The 24084-nt window shown below is 44.2% G+C and overlaps 1 protein-coding gene across 1 annotated transcript in view; it reads left to right on the forward strand.

Annotated features, from left to right (window-relative positions):
* Positions 1 to 340: 340 nt before the first annotated feature.
* BRWD1 (bromodomain and WD repeat domain containing 1) overlaps positions 341 to 24084 on the forward strand; it is a 73132-nt gene continuing 49388 nt past the window's right edge. The window contains 7 exon segments of the mRNA XM_018552683.1: positions 341 to 384; positions 10339 to 10368; positions 12225 to 12284; positions 16070 to 16217; positions 19325 to 19423; positions 19518 to 19678; positions 22785 to 23006. Coding sequence (XP_018408185.1) covers positions 10339 to 10368; positions 12225 to 12284; positions 16070 to 16217; positions 19325 to 19423; positions 19518 to 19678; positions 22785 to 23006 — 720 coding nt within the window. The 5' untranslated portion in view covers positions 341 to 384.

Below are 24084 nucleotides of genomic sequence, written 5' to 3' on the forward strand. Positions count from 1 at the left end.
TCTGGCCGGGACGCATACAGGATCCATTCCGGCGGCGTATGAATACACTCACCCCCACCCCTACGGACCTGCAATTGAGGTGAGCGTAAGGCGGTGTACGGCCGCGTAGCCCCATAGAGAAGGATGGGGCTGCGTACTAATCACACGCAGCACCTGTCCTTCCCGGGAGCTGCTTGGCCGATTCGTGTGTGAATGGGCCTTACTATGTTACATCTGGAGATCTAAATAAAGGAGTGTTTACAGCTTTTAAAGTACAACTCCCGTATAAGCAGCACGGACACATTGATTTCTGAAACTAACTCCTTTTTTTTTTTTTTCCCCCTAGAGCTTTACTTCTTGATTGCTCGATTTCTTTCAAATGGACCCTGTAGTAAGTCTTCAGAGGTAAGTGAGAAATATTTACCTACCTTGACTGTGGTAAGCCAGTGCCAGCGCACCCAAAAATAAACTGCAACAAATGCCTTTTCTGTTAATGTCAATAAAAGCAGATTTTCCTGGCTACCTAAAATGGCCTGCCGGCTCCTGGACTGGGCCCTGCCGGCTCCTGGACTCGACATTATTTCCATTCTAAGCTGAACTCTAGGCGATCTACTATTACCCACGCAGTTGGAATACCTACATGGGATCTCTTTTACTCGCAAATCAATGTGTATCATGCGAATTCAATTCTAATGGTTTACACATTCTAGCCATACTGGGCTTTTATTTTACTGCAGTTAAGCAGTGCAGCTAGGCCATATCCTTCCAGCATATTCCTGGACAGTGAGTGAGCAGCAGCATGGTGAGCTCATCCCTGTCCTGTAATCAAATGTGCATGCAACAGAATCTGATTTGCCCCCTTGTGCAGCCCTCTCCATGTCTGATTTTGTGCGGTATTGCTAATTACAAAAATACATTCACCTTCTCCAAGCTCGCTCCCGTGATGGACTACAATCTCACGTTTAGGTTACTAATTTATATTGAGATTGTAGTCCCTCACAGGAGTGAGCTTGGAGCGGTGTACACTTTAAAACACACACAGGGACCATGCGGAACAAAAGTAGCCCCCCTCCAGAAGGAAGGACAGTGTCAGCAGCAATTCAGAGAGATGATTGGAGGATCTACAGCCAAGTGATACACAAATAAGATACATTTTTGTTAATAGTTCAGGTACTTGAATGTAATTGTTACCCTAAGCTCAGTATACCGTGAGGTACAGCTCGCGGTATACTGAGACGGAGCGGATCCCGACATCGATGTCGAGATCCGCCCAGCTGCGTGAGGGACAGCTGGCTCATCCTATCTAGAGGCAGAGCCAGCTGTACCCGCCCCCTCCGTCCGCTCTGCCAGTCATCGCTGGCAGATCGGAGCGGGAAGAGGGGAATCCAGCCCCTCCCCTGTCACGGCAGGGAGCCGTGACAGGATCGAGAGGTGAGCGAATCCGGTATGTGTTCGCTCACTTCCCGATCTACTGAGCCGACCTGTGACAGTGTCATTGTCACAGGTCTGCTAGAACTATGAGGTGAGTGGAAAGCACTCACCTCATAGTTCTCCTTTTAAGATTTAACTTCGGAGTTTAGTGTCACTTTAAGACAAATTATGGTACTTTCATATTTATTTAAATGTTACTGTATTGTTTTTTTTTTTGTCCATTGATTTTGTTATTGGATTTCCAAGAGTAATGGGAAATGTTATATTTGATCAGATTCTCATGTGTACACAATTACATCTCCTTGCTCCACACCACAGCCTAATAAACACTAGGGCCATTGCCCAGCACTTCGAGTGGTGTTGATCCACGCTATGAACATGTGCATATATTTATCAAGTGCCACCTGTTGTGTGCTAATTTTCCAGTATCCCTTGACTTGGGTACATATTTGTGAAATTCTTCCTTTTTGAGTATTTTCTAAACCATCAGTTATGGTTGTAAAGGAAACCTCATGCAGAGAGAAATATGGAGGCAACCATCTAAAACCAATCTTTATGCCTGGCAGTCATGATGGTGCTTTGACTTTAGTGGTTTGAGTCACTATCTTGGAAGATGCGTGGCATAGGTAAAGTCAGAGTGAAGAACAACACAAGGGGGGAGAGAAAGATTAAGAACACAAGTGAAGGTAAATTCATGTTAGTGTGCGCGTTGCTTACAGGTACTGTGACTGGGGATGGTATGTTTTATTGAAGTGTAAATGTTATCATTATAGCTTGTATAAAGTTTTATTATACATTAGTGTAAACAATGTTTTTCTTAAGAACTCGGAAAGGTGGGGTGATGGTATAACATTATGGCTGTGCTAAAGTCATGAAACAGTGTGCCATGGTGCTAAATGAACATCACAGACATGGAGATTGGTTGCTCGTGCACAGCTAAGAAGTTAGCATTGCAATATGGCATGCAACAAAAGAGCCCCTGACCTGTTCCTAGCCAATGATTCATTGCCACCATCATTTTCAGGAAGAGAGGGTCCGCCTCTGTACTTCTCAGAGCACTGGTTTCCATTTTAACTAAAACTATAAAAACCATTTTAAAGAGGAACTTTACCCCTTTCCTTGAAATTATAACAAACACACCTTTTAGAAATGTTTAGTAATGGAAATCTACAACCCCATGCTGACAGCGGAGCTACCAGCTGACTGGCGTAAAGCAACTGTTGTACCAATATTTAATAAAGGTTTGAGAAGCGTGCCTGTGAATTATAGACCAGTCAGCTTAAAGCGGAATTGAATTTGAAAAAAACATTCCCATAACCGTCAAACTGTAACATATTAGACTTATTAAAAAAAAAGTGTATTCATCTTTAAAGTGACATTAAACCCTCAGATTTTTTAACATAAACCAATACTGTAATGTGTGCCTTGCTGTAATCCATGGTAGTTTCCCTTCTCTTTGCTGCTCTTCCTTTTAAATCCTTATCTCTTCTCATGCTGGGGGAGAACTTCCCTTTGCAGCTGAGTGCCTCTTCCTGTAGTGCTGGCTCAGGTTGTGGACGGACGGCACTGCAGCATTGGCGGGTTGCCGTCGCCAGACGGCATTTTTTTTCTGCTTGTGTGCGCCCCCTAGCGGGCACGCACGGGCAGAAAGGACCCGACCAATGCAAACATCCGTTACCAGGTGTTTCACATATAGGCGATCAGCGGCTCCATAGCCCGCCGATCGTCTATATGTGCTCGTTTCCAAAGCGCCCCCTTTTTTTAGGGGGATTGTTATCCCCCTATATAATAGCAATAACAATAAGTGCAAAAAAATAAATATAAATAAAAGTCACATATAAAAAAGTAAAATAAAAAAAGGGGAAAAAAACCCCCCAAAATGTTTAACTCCCCCACCCCCACGTTTACGCGCCTATAAACGTAAATACGCGTCCGGTGCCCCAGCGCGCAAAAATTACAATTGCGCTACACATGTTACATATCGCCGCGAACGTCGCAGTGAGAGCAATCATTTTAGGGCCATCAATCACTGATAACACTAAACTGATGAGCGGTAACAGCTTTTAAAGCGTCGCCTAGGGCCAATTTTGGGTATTATCGTTTTTTGAGGTTTCGCGCGCGCACGCAATTTTAAGGCTTGACATGTTTGGTGTCTTTTTACCCGACGTGACCCCGTCTTTTATATTTTACCAAAAAATTGGGTAATAATAAATGTTTTATCATTTAATATAGGGGAAACTTTTTTTTTTTTTTAAATTTCGGTAATTTTTCCTTATTATAGTAAAAAATAAAAACCCCAGTGGTGAATAAATACCACCAAAAGAAAGCTCTATCTGTCCTCAAAAAAGGGTATAAAATTCATTTCAGTACAGCGCTGCATGACGGAATAAATGTCAGTCAAAGTACCGCAGCGCTGAATACTGAAAAATGGCCTGGATGGGAAGGGGGTTTAACACCGCGGATGTCAACTGGTTAAATACCTTTGTTTTATCTTTAAAATTCGGAGCTGCAATGCATGTTTACTCTATAATTCTGTTACCTAAAAGGATAATGAAAGAAAATTAAGCTTTTTTTGGGGGGTTCTGCATTTGCTGCTTGCATAATTCTTTCTTTCTATTATGTTTGCAGCACACAAACATTTCAGTGGCAAGATAGTATGTGCAGACCCCCCATGTGTGTTTAAAAATACAGAGTAAGCAAGTTGTCATTTAGCAAAGGCATGTTCTTGCTCCAGTGTGCCGCATGTAATTATACTCAGCAGTGCATTCCAAGCCTCTGGGGGCCCTTGCCACCGAAAGCCGCTTCTATACGTTGTTTGAAGTGCACCTGTCACTTAAGTTTGGCTAAGTTGGGTTTTGAAAGCAGTTCCGTGTGCCTAATGAGACAGAATAATGCTACTATTGACATTATCAGGGGTATAAGATGGGGGAGGGTGCCTTTGTCCTTCCTTCTGTTAGGGTTGTACGGATACCAGTATCTGTATCGGTGCAGGTGGGATTGGTGTATCCCTGTTTTTAATGTGTGATTTGGCCAATTCTCCTTAAAAATAACAGCTGCCTCCTAACATTTGAGTTTTCTCTAGTCACCTTCCAGGACAGCATTAGAGAGATAGGCTCCTCCCACCGGAACAGGAAACACATCACCCACACTTAAAATAAAAATGTTCATAGGGCAGTGGGGAATCGCAGTATTTGTGCATAACTTTGTTATTAGTGCCTATATACTGGGTCCGGAATAACCACTTACTGCTTAATTGAGTTTATGAATTTGAATTTCAGTGTATGGGCATTCCATGTGTATGTGCACATCAGTCTGCCTCTAAAGCAACCAACTTTCATTTTTTGTGGAAATGTCTTTGGTTCTTAGGGCAGCCGTGAGTATCAGTATATGCGCATACATTCATTGTTGGTGCTTATATATCGTACCCGGTATACCTTTTTTTTGGCTGCTTAAGGTGAGGTTTTTTTGATTCATAACGTGTTATGAATTTCAGTATCTGTGCATACCATGAGTATGAGCATGTTAGACTGCCTAAAAAGCAACCAATTTTTGTGGCTCGAGGTGGTTATGGATATCATCTGTGTCCCTTCTACCTGCACTGCTAATGCTACACTTCAGGAACTTGGCTCGATTCAGTAAGGCATCATGGTTGGGATGTGTTGAGGATCTCAGTATGGGAGACATCTGAGTTCTTTCGAATATCTAAACCAACCGTCTACACGGTAACTGATGACAGTTTCAATAAGGCGTTCTTGGTTGCTGTGTAGGTCTGAGGGTCAGTATTATCATCTGAGTTCATACTTCGTATAGTTATGTAACTATGCTTTCTACAGTATAACTGTGTTCTGCTTTGGTGAAGGCTTTACCAGTTATGATGGGGTTATGAAAAGTCTACTTTGGGAGCTGGAAAAGTATCTGTACTTGTACCAAGTATGGTACTTGGTATCTGAACATCCCTTTGGTTTATCATGGTGGAAGAAAGGTTCTTTTGAACCGAAATGTTGCGGGCAATACTAGTGGAGACACGCACCATAAATGTTCTATTGTGTTTTACATCCTGAAGGCTTTTGTGAACATATCGGGACTTGACGTTGGTCCCAGCAAGTCGGAAGCTTTAAATGTCAGTCTCTCTCTAATTCCTCAATAACAAATCTTAAAACCCACTTCACCTTCTCTTGTAGACCGGCCACCCTCCTATATGTGGGAATGAAACGTACCTGATATTTCCATGCCCTATAAATGACCTAACATCCCTCTTTTCCCCAAATGGACAGGGGAGATGGTATTGTGGTCCGCTTATTCCCTGGATGGGCAGAACAGCCATGATAATGAGCATGTTGCAGAAACTTCAGAACCCTCTCCTTTAGCGTCTCCATGTCTTATCTTGGATCTTTTCTTTACCAGTCCATCATTCCTACCTGAAATGCAACACCAACAGTTTACATGGTGGAAAGACACGGGTCTATAATGGATAGGACATTACCTTGATCAAAAGGGAATTGTAACATCAGATACCTTTAGCCAAACACTTTAAAAACCTCAAACCTTTCAGCTGCATTATATTGGGGATTTTTCAATCCCATCTCCAAGCATAAGCTTTATTTTTTTAAAATCTCATGTGTGTAAATAACGGTTAGTGGTGTGGAGGTGTATCCTAGAACTGCATTAAGCTCCATCCACACTTGAGCGTTTGCAATTTAGCACGTTTTTTTGAGCGTATGTACGTGCGGAAAAAAATTTGCAGATTTTAAGACGCGCGTTTTTCCGCGCGTTTGCGGCTACAACCACAATCAGAATGCACAGGAACCGCCCAGGAAATTGCGCATGTACTTTCGAGTACGAACGCTCAGCTGTGAACCTTCGTCTTCTATCCTGTTAATATCACCATTTTTCTTCACACAGGATAGTAGAGCTCTCGCTTTGCTTCAGCTGCTGTGGATGAGAGTTGCAGCCCTGAGGGCCTGTTCACATGATATCGGGTCCTGATCAGGTGCGGATCTGCAGACGCAGTGCTACTGATGCAGTGCGTTTTTGACGCGTTTTGCGGTTCCGGTCCGTTTCCTGACCGTACAAAATGTGACATGCAGTATTTTTTCTGTCATAACCTGAACGGACTGCGCACATGAACTGTAGATCATAAAACACATAGGGATACATTGGGATGCATTTTTAGTGCAGGAGCGTACGGATCAGCTCAGCACAGAAAACGGACGTCGTGTGTACAGGCCCGACTCCATTCACATCTAAGCGTCAGCGTTTCAGGCGTTTTTTTTTAGCACTTTCCGTGCGTTTGTCAAGCGTTTTCAAAGTGGTGCACGTTTTCAGTTTATGCTGTCCTCCCTTTGGTTCTCCAGTGTTTATTACAAAGAGGTAGGCTAGCTCTTCTGTGACAAACATATGGCAAAACACCTAAAAGAATGATAGAAAACGCCTGTGTAGAAAACGCCTGTGTATCGCGTATACAGGTGTTCCCATTGAAGTCTGCGAGCACTCAATAAGGGGGGTGACGGGGTGAATGGATGCTATTTTCGTTTTGTACCAGCTGTGCTCTCCACCATTTCAAACTAACCAATGCGTACGTTTTGGGAGCCAGATCTTGTCTCTAAAATCAGTGAGTGGGATTGAAATATACAGACCTCCAGAATACACGGGGGAATATTCAATGTGATCCTTGTAGAGGCAGACGGTATGATTGCAGCCAAATGGGATATTACATCACTTCCGCATTCAGTGTCACTCTCCGGCAACAGATGCTGGTGAAGCAGATCTCTGCTTCATCAGCTTCTCTGGGGGTCCCATAAAAAAAATTAAGAAGCTTAAAAAAGATAAATAAAAAAAACATGTAAAATAACACACACATTTTTTTTTTTTAAAGTCCCCCGCCCCCCCCACATGCACACGCAAACATTCATCGTGTGCGCCTATGTGCGAAAATGACGATTGCGCCCATTACACCACACATGTTACATATCGCCACGAACGTTGCAGTGAGAGCAATAATTCTAGGGCCATCAATCACTGATAACACTAAACTCATGAGAGGTAAAAATCTTTATAAAGTGTCGTCTATGACACTTTTGGGTGTGGTCGTTTTCTGCGATTTTGCGGGCATGCACAATTTTAAGGCTTGACATGTTTAGTGTCTATTTACCTGATGTGACCCCGTCTTTTATATTTTACCTAAAAATTTGGGGTGATAATGTTTCATTACCTTTCATAGGGAAACAGTTTTTCCCCCAAAATTTAGGGTACTTTGTTATATAGTTTAAAAAAAACCCTATGGTGATTAAATACCACCAAAAGAAAGCCATGTCTGTCCCCAAAAAATGGTATAAAATTTCAGTACAGCGTTGCATGACGGAATAAACATCAGTCAGAGTCCCGCAGCGCTGAATACTGAAAAATGGCCTGGACAGGAAGGGGGTATAAACACCCCGGTCAGCAAGTGGTTTAAAACATGTTTGCAAAGGCCCAGAACCCATAGATACACAATATACAATCCTCTATTTTTCTTTTCTTATCTTTTTATTGTACTCGGAGCGCCATAAGTTTTCACCATCCCCCTGTGTGGTCTCTGCAATGTGCCTTTTTTATTTTGTTAAAGTTTTACAGATTTATGACCAATAAAACATGTTTGTGAAATCTCTTTTATTTAAAGCAATATTTAGAACCGGAAAACTACACTTGCCTGTGCGGCTTCAGACTTGTCTATGAAACTGTCTGAACAGAGAACTGTGTTGCCTCAGAGCTGCAAAAGCTGTCATTCTTCTTGTCCAAACTTGGGATGCGTACCACTGGAAGGACCCGTCATTTCTGTTGATAGATTACCAGCATGGCGGGTTCTCTCCAATGCACTTGCCTTGGTAATGCTCCTCTGGTATCCATTTGCCTACTGGGGCCCTAAGAAACCCAGTACTTCCAGCTATGGGAAAACCTGCACCTCTTGCCTTCTTCCCACATTGCAGTGCTTCATGCATTAACAACCATTTGCTAGGCCTGAGCGATGTCATATGTTGACAGGCTCAGACCTGACCTACAACTTGCACAGGTACAAGCAGGGGCGTATCTGCCGCGAGGCAAACAAGGCGTTTGCCTGGAGCGGCAGATTCGCGGAAGGCGGCGATGCTGCGCACTATACAGAGGTGGGTGATGAATGCCATCTACGGGAATTGGCGGGTCAGTCCGGGGGGGGGGTTATGTGCAAAGGAACATACCCTGTTTCCCCGAAAATAAGACCTTCCCCGGAAATAAGCCCTAGTTGTGACCATTCCCAGCGCGGTGGTGGCATAAGGGGGAACTTGAAGAGCCGCGGGAGAGAATCAGCGGTGCCAGCGCTAGAGGAAACGAGGCGGCAGCGGAAGGAGCAGTCCCGCATAAGCCGATGCCTCCTCTATAGCGCCGCCTCCTGGAGCTGATCTCCCGTCCTCCTCCTCCTGACGCCCTCGGAGCCAGTCCCAGGCCGCAGATGGGGCAGCGGATCCCGGGATTGAAGGTGAGGGGGCGGCCGAAAAAACGAGCACATATAGACCATCGCCGAGCTATGGAGACGCAACCCTGCAGTGCCGTCCGTCCGTTTTTTTACAACGGGTGGACGGCAAGTGGTTAAAAAAAAAAAAAGCTGACGTAGGCGCCCCGGTCAGTGGCAAACTAATTTGGAGCTTTGTTGCATTACCGGTATGCAGAAGCGGTATGTCTTCGCTAAGGCACACAGAGGACAGTCCCACTGCTAGTGGTGACCACAGCCCCTAGTGATTCCCGGGGGTTTCACTTGTCATTCTAAGGACCCAGCACTTGTAATCTGAAATCTGGGACCCCTATTGTTATAGAGGTCGTCTTCATCGAAGTCCCTCTGAGCCGTGTTGGGTGAGATTGAGGCCTCAATTGTTTGTGTTTGCCTACTAGAGCATTTTACCCGCAGAAGCTCTAAACACGACCATCCTGGGCCCTTGAATCAAACCACTTCCAACAATCTATCTCCTTTGCTGTCTCCTGCTGTTTTCAATGCAAAGACTGTTCTTCTACACCTGTTATTTCACTCATTCCTCTATGTGGACTGGAAACATCTTTAAAGTTCCTGGGCCCTACTTGGAGTGGCTTAGACTTGGTACAACTTGTGCAAAACCAAGGCATGCTGGGTAAAGGGGTCATACAAGGGTTGGCTTAGGATTTATTTGTTTGCCAGCATTGTAAACCTGTAGGCAGCAGTAAATCCAACTCAACTTGTGTTTCTTAACTCCGGTGTCCCTCAGTGGAAGAGAGAGAAAACACAGGAGTGCCATCTTACTATGAGCTTCATAGCTGTGCATCTGCTCGCCTTCAATTACTTGGAGTGAGGTTTGGTGATGTCACTACTGTGCTGCTCGCTGTTCTCCTTGCTGGAGAAAGACCTGTACCTGAGGACCTGCAGTGCAAGAATCTCCCTGCTTCATTCATTTCTTGGATCCGGGCTTTCTGCACTTCTCCTCCTGCTGTTACTACTCACTTATTATCAAGGGGACAGCTCTGACCTGAGAGAACAAAACCCTGCCTCTACCACAATGGTCACCTCCACACAGAATCTGGCTCTTAAATTTCAGCTGCTTATATCTCTGATCCTGTTGACCTGTAGTTTTCACTGAGGGTATGCAATTTTTTAGTGTGTGTGTGTGTGTGTGTGTGTGTGTGTGTGTATATATCTAGATAGAGATCTCTAGATAGAGATTTTTGTATCACGTTTACTTTTTCACCATTTTTGCTTCCTCCAAAACCTTAATCACTGGCAAAGTGAAGGCAGTGCTTTCCTTCTCGCTGACTTTCTTTGAAGCAAATTGTGTTCTTTGATACCAAAGGTGCTCTATAACAGTTTCAATTTTCAAATTGGTTGTGAACCATTGCAATAGACTTGACAAGTCAACAAAATGAATTTATATCCATTTTCTTTTTGTGCAGATGCTGGTACAGGAGCTAAATGAAAACAAGGTAAGCACTAATCTCATTTTATTTTTCAGTATGCACGCTAGACCAGGCCAGTAATTTCTCTTTGTTTGAACTGACCTAACCACTTTAGTAAGGTTGTCTATACACACAGATTGGGACAGCAAGTATGATTAGAAAACCCTGTTCTATCCTCCATTTATACCAAGCCAGAACTTCATTTAAGAGGCGAAGGTAACAGGAGTTCTAGTCTATCCCCTATAAAGGTAGCCAGTATGTTTTTCTTTGGTTCTGTTATTTGGATACCTTTTTGGTTGAACAAGAGAAAATCACTTTCACTAATGCAACTTAAAAGGTGAAACTAATATATGAGAGAGACTCATTACATGCAAAGCAAGATAATTCAAGCCGTGATTTGTCATAATTGTGATGATTATGGCTTACAGCTCATGAAAACCCCAAGAACCCCAAATCCACAACCTCAAAAAAGTAGATTACATGCAATCAATAAAACAAGGATTGTACATAGAACAATATCGGACCTCTGAAAAGTACAAGCATGCATATGTACTCAGTACTTGGTTTGGGCCCCTTTTGCAGCAATTACTGCAATTACTTTTGCACGATATTCTAATTATTCGAGTTTCACCTGTACTAACCACCTCCCGTGACCCAAAGCTCAGTATATAGGAAGCTACAGCTCGTGGTATACTGAGACCGCCGCAGCCAGGACGGATCCCGACATTACTGTCGAGATCCACCTGCGTGAGTGACAGCTGGCTCTGCCTATCCAGAGGCAGAGCCAGCTGTGCCCACCCCCTCCCCCGTCTGTTCCGCCAGTCAGCGCTGGAGGATCGGAGAGGGGCAGGGGAATCCCTGCAGGGAGCCGTGGGTGACTCGGTGAGTCAGTTTCATTGTCGCATGTCGGCTCGAACTATGAGGTTGAGTGAAAATCACACAACCTTAGTTCTCCTTTAATAACCCTTTAAGTCCTTTTATTACAGATTTGCAGGCTTGCTTATAAAAGATTTGGGTTTACCCTTTTATCTGAGCCCAATACTTTAAAGTGGCAGTCAGCGGAATTCTGCCAATTGCTGCTTTCCACTGAATGACGTCATGTTGAAGAGTTGGCAGAGAGAGTATATGAGATCAGGCAGACGAAATGTCGAGAACTTTCAGACTACAGGTGACCTTTAAATCTGATTACTTCAGCAGTGGCAAGTGCATGTATTTACAGTACACTGCATCCTAGATGGGTTCTCTATTTGCTCCAGAATTCTACTGGAGCCCAGATATTCTGGTACCTCACCCCTTCTCAATTGCATTCACAGTATACTTAGTATTGTGGGGTTTTAAGAGGCATCAGACTTGAACCTTTGATAAGACATAGTATTGTGGGGTTTTAAGAGGCATCAGACTTGAACCTTTGATAAGATTCAACATCAATTTATTCCATATAAAAGTTATCATAATGCAAAACCATGTTTGCATATAAATTCTCCTTAGATTTTGCCTTCCACTGCCACGTTAACATTACACATCTCTATTCGTATTTTAAAACAGTATATACTTCTATTTCTTATTGTGCAGTCCATTCATATGAATATGGTTTGAATCTATCATTCTTCCACTGTGGCATGCGTTGCTTTGATCCCAACGCATTTCGCAGGTCAGCTTTCTCAAGGGTTATGAGGCCAATTTGTCTATTGCAAACATATAATCAATTTTTTGGATATTAATTTCACAGTCATGTTAATATCCATCATTACCATTATCCATACACGGCATATATTGAGAAAATCATAGCCAAGCAGTGGTTGGTATAATGACAAGCTTTTCTTTTTAAGCCTTGAGTTGTGAAAAGTAATGTCTTAGTTTTTTCATTCACTTTTGTATTTTAGCTACTTCCAAACAGATTGGATTGGCAGGGCAATGAACACAGTAGGACATATGATGAAATGGTAAGCGCAGTGTCATTTTCTGCTGTGTTATTGTATGATTTATGGTGTGTGAACTGTTTGACATGCACAGCGCAATGAGCCTGAGGTGCCCGTGTGACATTTTTCATTTGCCGCAAAGTGCTGGAAAATCACAATTTGAGAGGAAAGTAGGATTCTGACTAATGGGTGATGCAGACGATTTTTATGTTGGACACTTTGCTAAGACTGGCACAGTCCTTTCTGTTGTGTGATTTCATTGTCTTTGTGCCGGTTTCCTTTTAGTAATGGTAGTTTTCTGAAGATGATCTTCTAAATGTTTTTTTGCATTAAAGGAGAACTATGGGGTTAAGGCTTTTCCCCATAGTTCTCCTTAGGGTAACGGGAGGACACAAACTAGCGTCCTACCGTCGCCCTAGCTACAGCTCGCGGTATACTGAGACGCCGCAGCTGAAGCGGATCCCGACAATTGTGCGGGGATCCGCCCAGCTGTGTGACTGACAGCTGGCTCTGCCTATCTAGAGGCACAGCCAGCTGTACCCGCCCCATCCCCCGTCCGTTCCGCCATTCAGCACTGGCGGATCGGAGCGGGGGGAATCCAGCCCCTCCCCTGTCATGGCAGAGAGCCGTGACAGGATCGAGAGGTGAGCGAACGCCGGTATGTGTTCGCTCACCTCCCGATCTACTGAGCCGACCTGTGACAGTCTCATTGTCACAGGTCGGCTAGAACTATGAGGTGAGTGAAAAGCACGCCCCTCATAGTTCTCCTTTTTTAAAGAAGAACTGCAAACAAAATAATTTGTGCATCTCAATGATATGATCCACATGTATATACTACTTTTATCAGCAAGCAGTCTTCATGTGCACGTATTCATGCCCTCCCTCTCTAATAGGGAAAAAATGGTCCTCTCTTCTCCCTCAACCGTCTGGTTAGACCTTGAAGGAGCAATAGAACATTAGTGGGATCGGTCCTGTGCTTATTTCTGTTATAAGCAAGCTCCCAGTCAGCAATGGCAGTTTCCAAATTTCCTTCCACACATGTAGGGATGCACCGATACCAAGTACCGGAGTTGGTACAAGTACAGATATGTCTTCGAACTCCAAGACTAGATTAGAAGATTAGAGAAAAATTCAACAGTTAGGAGGCAGATGTCATTTGTAAGGAGCACACTGAGCTCCTCTGTTTTAATGTAATATATATATGTGTGTGGTGTATGTGTATGTGTGTATATATATATATATGTATGTGTGTATATACACACACACACACACACACACACACACACACACACACACACACACACACACACACACACACTCACTAGCTCTCATAAAAACCCAAAAAAATTAGACCCAAACAGTTGACTGTAAGAAATACATTTTGAAGAAAAACAAAAAGTAATAATGAAGGTACTTACTGAATGTTAAGTCTTCCCACAAATCTAAAAATTTGTGAGATTATGATTGTAGTTGTACATACATAGATATATGTGTGTGTGGGGTGTGTGTGTGTGTGTATATATATATATATATGTGTGTGTATATACACACACACACACACACACACACACACACACACACACACACACACACACACACACACACACTCACTAGTTCTCATGAAAATGCCAAGTATCGGTGCATTCCCTACTCACATGTTCATTTCATCCCATTAAGGACCCATCATGAACATTGTTCTGGCTGTTTTGGGGACAACCTGGCCTAATCCCTTTTGGTTCCCCTCTGATAAGGCAGCACTGTCATCTTCCTCTTTTTATTTTCTATCCTTTTCTCCATTGACATAAGCTTGTAAAGTTCTCAAGACCTGTAGTGCAGTTTCATGGAGTGCATTGAGGTTGCTTCACAGCTTGCTGTGAGAATGGCGCTTCTTGCCTGCAGGAACGACCATTCTCTCAAGTCCATGGATAGCTTTACATATTGTGTACTCTGCGTTTTACTCCCGCTTTACTGTCAACATCGCTCACACATGCAGTGTTTCATTAGATACATTTTTGGAATTCCAAGCAGTCTTGGCTACACAGATTACCCTTCGGGCAACTAAATTCATTCGACTGGATATTGATTTCAAGGACCTATATGCACCCCATAGCCTCCTTTCTAAATTAAGCGTGGGTTAAGGGGTGTAAATCACTGAGCAAATACAGCTATAAAGCAGAGTCTTCTACATTTACTGTTTCTCTGGCTTTGGAAATGTTAGAAAGCTTAAGGTGATTACATGTGCACTAACACCAACATCACAGTTCAAGCTAAACTCTGAAAACAAAATGATAATTTACACACCGGACTGGGTGTGGGGTTTTAAAAAACGCATAATATGTGTGGAGGGCGGCTGCAAAGGTATACATTTCTTATTTTGCAGCGTGCTGGCTCCTACATGTAACCCTCGGCTTCCGGGGTGCTGCGGGAAGAGAGGAATGAGACTTGAGCAGTGAAGTGCACCAGTCACTTCCCTGCCTCTCCTCACTAAGTGCCTTTACACAAAATGCCTTGTATTTTTCTTGCAGAACACAAGGCATTCTGTGATTGAAGTAAGAGAAATTATGTCACATCCCTGTCCCCCTCTGTCACAGAACATCTTTTATTCTGCAAGAAAAATACAAGGCATGTGCAGTATGTCTGTGAAGGTTCTCATTCACCCAGGTCGTGGAATATCTGTAAAAAATAAGTCAAGGCAACTGGACCTGCTGTATTTTTCTTGAAGACGTTTCACTGGTCATCCGACCAGCTTTCTCAATTCAGAATGACTTGTACAAAAAATTATCTGGGAATAAATATGGTGAATGTCGCTCCAATCCACATAATCTGTTAGTCGCAACCAGGTGTTGATTGCACTTGCATAATTGGAGCCAGGAGGTGTTATTAACCTGCCCAGAGAAGTTACTCTCTGTATTCTTCTTTCCCGTCTGTTCGCTCGTCTGGGTTTTGCCATCTTCTCAACCTATTGTTGCAGAGTTTTTTAGCAATTTGTGTGTGGCTATAAATCAGTGGTTCTCAACCTGGGGGTCGAATGACTTGCCAGGGGTCGCCTAGCGGCTTCCGGCCACCAAGGAGAGAAGCGCTTTCTCTGCTCTTTTTTTTTTTCTGACATCGGGCCCTCTGTCAGTCAGAAAAAAAAAAAAACTTTTCCATCATGCCGCTCCATGTGCACAGTGAGAGCGGATAGCAGTCTTCCCCTCTCACCTGTCACAGAAGTTCCAGCACAGTGCTAAGCAAGGACTCATGTATTGGAGGTGACAGGGTCAATAAAGAGAACCTGTCACCTCCAATTGCTATTACACAGGGGCTTGTTACCTCTGTGTGATAGCAATTAAGTTAAGTGGAAAAAAAATAGATAAAAACATTATTAAAGAAATAAAAATTTAAATAAAATAATTCTAAAAAGCGATTAAAAAGAAATAAGAAACAAATGATTAAAAAATAACAAAATTATAAAAAATAAACAATAATAAGGTGAGTCCTCCTCAGCCCTCTCCTAGCGCAGCAGTGTCAGTTCCCCCGCCACGCCACCCAGATGTCGCTGCAGCAGCCGCGTCATCCCTACATTTTACTGTTGGGGGTCACCACAACTTGGCAAATGTTACCAAGGGGTCCCGGCCCTAGAAAGGTTGAGAACCCCTGCTATAAATGCTTGTGTATATGTTTCATTAAAACCAAAGAAGCTGCTTGGATAGGCAGCAAAACATTATTGACATTTATAGAACAAGTCCAGTTGAATGTTACTAACTCTTTATTCAATGACCTTGATATATTAGAACCATCACAGATAATGATGTTTTATTTACTTGCAGGTGTCGGCTAATAAGTGTGTAGCTCCTGACCATTTGCTGAAATTATGCCAGAGTTTAACGTCATTTCTTGATAACCACTCTCCAGCCAAACTGTCCAGAGCAAGCTCTCTGCTGGGCCTTGTCAAACAGTCGTTACGTGCAGAAAAAGGTATATTGATGAGTGCTTTCTTTTCTTTGTAAAGAGAACCTGTACTTCTACAAATATGTAGTGCTTTCCTGACCATGTTCCAGATATGCCCTTTGCCCTTCAATGGCTGGCTTAAATACTGGAGCATTTGCGAATGGCAACCAATCATCATCATCTCTCTTCAGTTTGCTCAGGTAAGATTTGTAAATGAGAGAGAAGCTGATTGAGCACAGTGAAAATCTGCTCCAGATTTTGTCTGCTCCAGTTTTGATTCCTTCCCCCCACATCGTTTACTGACCTGAACATGCGTGCTTTTAGTGAAGTTAGCGTGAACCCAAAACACCTGTTTGGAGTCGCGCTCCCACAAAAAGTACACAGTGCCCGAACCACTGGATCAGTATGACTGCTAGGCAACTAGCATTTACTGGAAAAAAAAAAATCATTAATGACGGCTTATGCTTTTCCCTTTGTACAGGTCGACTTTAAGGTTTTGTGCTTAATTGGAGTTTGTTAGGGCAAACATATAGAATGTGCAATTACTGGTGTTTTTAGGTTCAGTCTCCAGGGTTGTCATCTTTGCTTCTGTGTCTACTGGCCCAGAACAGACTTACCAGTCCTGCTGCACACTGCTTTTTCTTCATCTGTGATGAACTCCTTTGCAAGGACAGAATAGTAGCAATCGCGGAGCATGCATGAAGAACGTCTGATGTAGCAGTTCCCATTTCTCTGTCTTGCCAGGTTTCTTTTTATAGTGTATATTTCCAATTGTTATCCAATATCGTGTGTAAAAGGGATATCCCGGGACACCTGCTTTCAGTAGATATAATATATTTTTTGCATTACTTGAGGGACACAGGATTCAGGTGTCCTGAGGCAATTGGGCTATAGTGCTGCCTACAGAAGGAATTGGGCACTGGCAAACAAAAGCCTTTAGTCAGGCAGGTAAAACCCCTCCCACATGCTTCAGTTTTTTTTGCAAGTGGCCTACGAGGACGGACATCTTTTCTCTACTGGTAAAAGTTTACTCGTTTAATTTATTTTCTTTAAAAGCTTATTTGGGTCCATTCAAGATTTCATCTGCATGCTGCTGAGCTTAGTTTTTTGTCTGGATCTGTGTTTCCTCAGTGATGCCTTGGAGGCTGTATCTTGACCCCATAGACTGAAGATTGCAAGGCTCGCCTGGAATCTGAACTTTGGGTAATGGGTTTTGCTGGTTGCTTTTCAGTCTTTCTCCTAGAGGCAGCAGCATAACCCCATGTATCAGATTTCCTCAGAGCTATGTCCCTCAATGGACTCTAAGGAACGGATTTTATGGTGCAAACAAAATCCTATTTTTCACTATTTTTCACGTGCACGGAGTGTATTTATGCTGCATTTACGTCAATAAACAGACGTTTATGATTTGCAATTGGAGTGCCGGTGTCTCACTTCTTACTTTGATTGTGACGGTTGCCAGCCGTCGACAGACGCAGCACCCTATTCTACTACTTGGAGAAAGCGTTTTTGAGTGCTGTGGGTTCACTGACTGTTTTTTATTCCAAAGACCTCTCGTCTTCCATTCATTGGCCAATAATTTTGTACACGGTGCATCTCTTGTGCCCTTCCTGTACAACCTGCAATGATGTTGTGGAATTTAAATTTAGTTCCGTTATTCCTCTTGACATGCTTACTTACAAGATTGCGTTCCTTGCCATTCCCTCTGGGAGGTTTGTGTCTGAGCTAGCAACCTTATTTACAGAACCCTACCTGTTTTTTTGCAAGGAAAAGGTATTACCTGTTAGTAGGGTCTAGATCCTCTTTTTCTTCCTAAAATGGCTTGACCTTTTACCTTAATTGAGACATTGCTCTTCCATCTTTTATGGTCAGCTCCAGTACATCAGAAGGAAATGTTCTCCTATCGCTGCATGGATGTAGTTTGAGCTGTACTGGTTTATTTTCTATTAGACTGACTTTTTGTCACTCCAAATTATTTCTCTGGTTTGGTTTCTACCTTTTTACTGTCATGGCACACTCTACTAGATCTGCGAGTGCTTCTTGGGTCTTTTAGACACCAGGCGGTTGTTAACCAGGCTTGCAAGGCTGCTACCTCATCTTCAGTTCATACACTGCTTTTCCGACATTTTATTAGGTTTATGTTCGAGCCTCATCTGATGCCTTGCTGGCCAACCTTTTTCATTGTTTGTAAATGCCCATATCCTCCTGTAGGGGGCAGTATAACCCAGTTGTATTAGGATAACTGAACTCTGTCTAAAAGAAACCATTTTTACGATAAATACAAAAATGCTGTTATTTTGTACATCCCTGAAATACATTCGCAATCCCTTTACCTTTTTAAACACGCTGCAGGTACAAGAAAATAACTTGTGTGCCAGAAATATAGCATGCTCCAGACTTCCTCTTTGCCATGACAGCTGTGTATTTTTGCCTTCATACACTTGTCAGCCCAGCCTTCTTGCTTAAGGGTTAGTTCACACCATAAGCAGTGTGTTCCGGTCCGATTCTGACAGGAACGCACTGCCAGGCATTGAGCAAGGCTCACTTTTTTGCCGGGCAGGAGGGGGCGTGGCGGGCCATTGAAGTGAATGGCACCGTAGCCACACACCCCCCGGCCGCAATGCGATCGGCCGCACGGGATCGCAAGGCACATTGTGCCTGCAGTGTGGTCCGGTGCGATCACAATGCTGCAAGCACGATTTTGATCGCAACAGACCGCACTGCAGGCACAATGTGCCTTGCGATCCCGTGCGGCCGATCGCATTGCGGCCGGGGGGTGTGTGGCTACGGTGCCATTCACTTCAATGGCCCGCCACGCCCCCTCCTGCCCGGCAAAAAAGTGAGCCTTGCTCAATGCCTGGCAGTGCGTTCCTGTCAGAATCGGACCGGAACACACTACTTATGGTGTGGACTAACCCTTACATAGAACATGCAGGCCTTATTTCCACACCCTCTTGTGTGCAGAGAGCCCAATAAGTTATCGGCTCGCTAGATTGTTGGCACAATTAACAAGTATTTTTTGCACTTACAAAATGGATATAAGGAAATGCTTGCAATGGTATATTTAACAGGCCAGAAGAGTGCACGTTCCCATTAATACATTTTCCTTCCTTTTGCTGTCTACATGTCTTCAGGTCCTAGAAATGCTCAGTGGAGCCAGAAATCCTTTGCCACGCTTCAACGTGGGAGACCGCCAGAAGTGCCTGTTGCCAAGAGGAAACCACCCTTTGTTGGTATGGCAAAAACCTGTTCATATGTATGTTGCATCCTAATAACACCAATGAATTGCTTCCATTACATTGTGACTTTCTGTTTGTGTGTTTGTAGTGGATGTCCATCAAGGGAAACATCTTACCGGAGCCATGCAGTTTACTTCTGCATTTCCTGTATCCATGTACCAGCAGATCAAAATGCAGAAGAGGATTCTGGGTCACCTCTCTTCTGTCTACTGTGTTGCATTTGACCGGTCTGGTCAAAGACTTTTCACTGTGAGTTGGCTTATTCTAAATCAATAAATGAACAATTCTTGAGCCAATTTTAGGGTCGAGTCAGAAGGTCCCCTCGTATTACCTATAAATGGAACCTGTAATCAAATAAACAAAGCAGTTGTTCTGACTCTTGAAAATGACTGGATGTTGTGCTGAAGCAATGTATTTCTCTCATGACAGATTTCCTCTAACCTGTCCTTTTATACTTTAAAGAAAGAAGGGGCACTTATCTTTCCTTCCAAAAGTCAATATTCTTTCACCCAGCTTTACACCCTCAGTGCTCATACACCATCTTTCTGCTCTCCTGCATTGTTCCATTTGTTTGCTCTCCTCTCCACTGTGGCCTGTGCTTCTTAAACTATCTTCTCTCAGTCTCTCTGTTCCTCTGTGTTTTTGCCTCCTTAGTCCTTGTGCAAACCTAGGCATTTTGTCGATCAAAGGTTAGGGGCCCAGTAACACCATCAAGAGTGCGTTCGGCCTCTATAACGCAACCCGGCCGGCTCATTTTGTTTTGGGGCGGGAGGGGGCTTGGCGGTGCATTGATTTCAATGGCACTGCAGCCACGCCTCCCCACTCGTGGTGCGATCACCGGCACCCAAACGCGTGGCACATTAGTGTCTGCGTTCCGGTCCAGTGCGATCTGCAAAAAATGCTGCATGCACTATTTTTTTGCAGATCACACTGGACCGGAATGCAGACACTAATGTGCCACGCGTTCGGTTGCTGGCGATCGCACCACGAGTGGGGGGCATGGCTGCGGTGCTATTGAGTTCAATGCATCACCACGCCCCCTCCCGCCCCAAAACAAAGTGAGCCGGCCGGGTTGCGTTCCAGAGGCCGAACGCACTCTTGATGGTGTGACTGGGCCCTAAGGCCCCATTCACACTGATCGATTTATTGAGCGATTTTTGCAGCGATATCGCTCATATTTCCACGCGATATCGCTCTATGTAGCTTCTCCAATCCATTTCAATGGAGCTGTTCACATCTCGTCGCTCAATATCGCTTGTAGCTCCTACATGACCCTTTTTTTGAGCGATATTGCTCCTGATTGCATACAGCCCAATAGGAAAAAGTCGTGCGACACGTCGCTCAATATCGCGCGATTTTCATGTCGCTCAGTGTGAATGGGGCCTAAGTGTGACGAAACACTCAAGACAAGGAATCTCATTTATTTCTGAGGCTTCTGTTCACACTTGAGCATTTTGTCGCAAGCAGAAAAACGCATGTCACTACAAAAAGTACATGAGCTACTTTTTGGCAGATTACAGCGCATTTTGTTCCCAAAGACTTCAACTGGAAACCTATGCGACAAAACGCTCAAGACAAGTGTTCTTTAGCACTTAGGCATTGTGTTCCTCAAAGCTGTGTGAACGAAGCTTTAAACCCCGCCTCCCCCCCCAGATTGTGCTCTGCTGACACTCCATGTAGTGGAGAGGGGATAGCAATATCTACTCCATTTTAAAAATGTCCTAAGACAAACCACTTATGAATGTATTTTTATATATAATATATATTCTTCTATATCTTATGTAGATTGCTCTTAAGGTGCCCATACACCTGCCAATTATCGTACGATAATCTGGGTGATCCCGCGATCGTGCGATAATCGGCAGGTGTATAGGCAGCGTGCGACGCCTTCTAACGTAAGGTCGCACGACATTCGTCTTCCAAGCACACTTGAAAATCGTACGATTTTTGGCGGGTTGGTGGCGTGGTCGAAAGACTAATGCAGCACGGGACCGTGTGTGCAGGCGCACACTGCCCTCTCAGCACTGCAATGATCGGAAGCCCTCCCCTCAGCTGGGAGGGCTTGCGATGATCGCAAGTATGATCTGCCTGTCCAAGATGGGCAGATCACACGGAATTTTAATTACCTTACAACCATCGCACAACGAAAGTCGTGCGATGGTTGTAAGGTGTATGACCAGCTTTAAGGTGGCCATACACTCTACAACCATCGCAAGACCTTAGTCTTGCGATGGTTGTACAGGGATTAAAAAAACATATGATCTGCCTATTTTGGACAGGCAGATCGCACTCTCATCGTAAGCCCGCCCCCCTGAGGGGCGGGCTTCTGATGACCGCAATGCTGCAATGCCGCACACCGGCCCGTTCGGCATTTGTCTTCCGAGCACCGTTCTAACCAGCCGAGAATCGTACGATTCCCGGCTGGTTTTCGAACATGCTGGTTCGACGGAAGACGTGCGACCGTACAGTAGAAACGGTCGCACGTCTCCGTTCACACTGCTCGATTCTCGTACGATCGCGGGATTTCCTGCGATTCTCGTACGAGAATCGAGCAGTGTTATGGGCACCTTTACATTGCACTTCTAACAGGCAAACAAGTGTTGAAACAGAGCAGCCTAGGACAGTTGATTGCTAATGCTGTTTTCACACCTGTTTTCTTGTTCTTTGATCACTACTTCCTTTAACCCTTTCGCTGCCAAGGACGTACGTCGTACGGAGCTACAAAAGTGCTTCCAGCTGGCCAACATGGAGTTTAAAACCTCTTATGGTGCATAGGAAGAAAAATATTAGCATGCAGTTTTTCAGATAATACTTAGAAAATGTGCGCCTGGATGCACTAGAAGTGAATTTAACACTTTCCCGAAGATCCAGTTTCCTTGGAACAGGGGTCCTAAGTTGAAGCTGAACCCCAGGCAAAACAGCTATGTGTCCATTCAGTGCAGAGATGTACACAGCAAAGCCCTTTCTGACGGGACAAGGGACCTGTTTAAGTAACATTTACACATCTTGTCCCTCTTCTAGCCTGATTGGAGAAGCTCTCTCCTAACAGCATTCCCCTTATTCGCACATGAGAACTCATCACAACTGATTGGCTTCTTGTGCTGCTTCTTCCTCTCCCCAGCTAAGCTATGTTGTACTTGGTGTATACCCTATGAGTGCACCTGGACAAGTCTAGTGGCTGCTTGTGTTGTCTTAAGACTTGTGAGCGACACCTAAATACAAGGTACCTTAGTCCTATTTTGTTTGTTTTTGCCAAATATGGTACTCTGATAGATTAAAGTTGGAAGCACACTTTGTGGAGGCCAAAAGGGGGTTGGCTCATGTTTTTTTATTTATTTTGTATTTATTATTATAGGGCTCAGATGACTGCTTGGTGAAGATCTGGTCTGCAGTTGATGGCCGGCTGCTAGCTACACTAAGAGGTCACTCAGCTGAGATCTCTGAACTTACTGTGAACTGTGAAAACACTCTGATTGCTGCTGCGAGCTGTGAAAAGATTATCAGAGTTTGGTCACTAAGAACGTGCGCTCCTGTGGCTGTTCTGCAAGGTCACTCTGTGTCTGTAACCTCTTTGCTTGTAAGTATCTAAATCTTCTCGCATCATCCAGAAATCAGAAGTCTTGTCTGTATAAAGCTGCCCATACACCTTACAACCATCGCACGACTTTCGTTGTGCGATGGTTGTAAGGTGATTAAAATTTCGTACGATCTGCCCATCTTGGACAGGCAGATCGTACTTGCGATCATCGCAAGCCCGCCCCCCTGAGAGGAGGGCATCACATGATTGCAGTGCTGAGTGGGCAGTGTGCGCTTACCGTCCCGTGTGGCATTAGTCTTCCGAGCATGCCTCTAACCCGCCGAAAATTGTACGATTTTCGGCAGGTTTTGCAGCGTGCTTGGAAGACGAAAGTCATGCGCCCTTACAGTAGAAGCAGTCGCACGCTGCCCATACACCTGCCGATTATCGTACGATCATATTTCTCCATCATCTACCAGGCCAGCATCCTAAGTAGGCTTGCTGTCCTGGAAGATTCATAGAAATCCCGCTATCGGTAAATTATAACTAAAAATTTTTTGCAGATCGCACTGGACCGGAACGCGGGCACTAATGTGCCACGTGTTCGGGTGGCGGCGATCGCACCGCGGGGGTCGTGGTTGCAGTGCTATTATAGAGTTCGATGCACTGCTACACCCCCCTCCTGCCCCTAAAAAAACTTAGCCGGCTGGGTTAAGTTCCAGTCCATTCCAGAGGCTAAACGCACTCCTGATGTTGTGACAGGGCCCTTAGTCATCATATTTCTCAACAGCAGCTTCCAAGTTCTCTGAACTTCCTGTCCAGTACAAGATCCCAAAGGACAGAGCAGACTCCAGCAACTGTTCATCTATTAGCTTGGGAGGGAGCAGAGGATTGGCTTGCCTTGCTGTGTTTGTGGAGACACACACAGCTTACTAGCAAACACAAGGGTGACTCCATAGCACTCTGCTTGAGAAAGCAGTCACTCTGAAACCCAACGTCAGGACCAGTGCTCAGGGGACCAGCTGATTCTACAGTAAACTTAAACTTTTGAACATCAAGGAGCAGCATCCGTTGTAAGTGATTTTCATCAGCATTTGAAATAGTTTAAATTCATTCTGACTTTAATCTCGCTTTAATT

This window comes from Nanorana parkeri, unplaced genomic scaffold (assembly GCF_000935625.1).
Source record: "Nanorana parkeri isolate BGI_ZX_2015 unplaced genomic scaffold, ASM93562v1 scaffold95, whole genome shotgun sequence".
Taxonomy (NCBI): Eukaryota; Metazoa; Chordata; class Amphibia; order Anura; family Dicroglossidae; genus Nanorana; species Nanorana parkeri.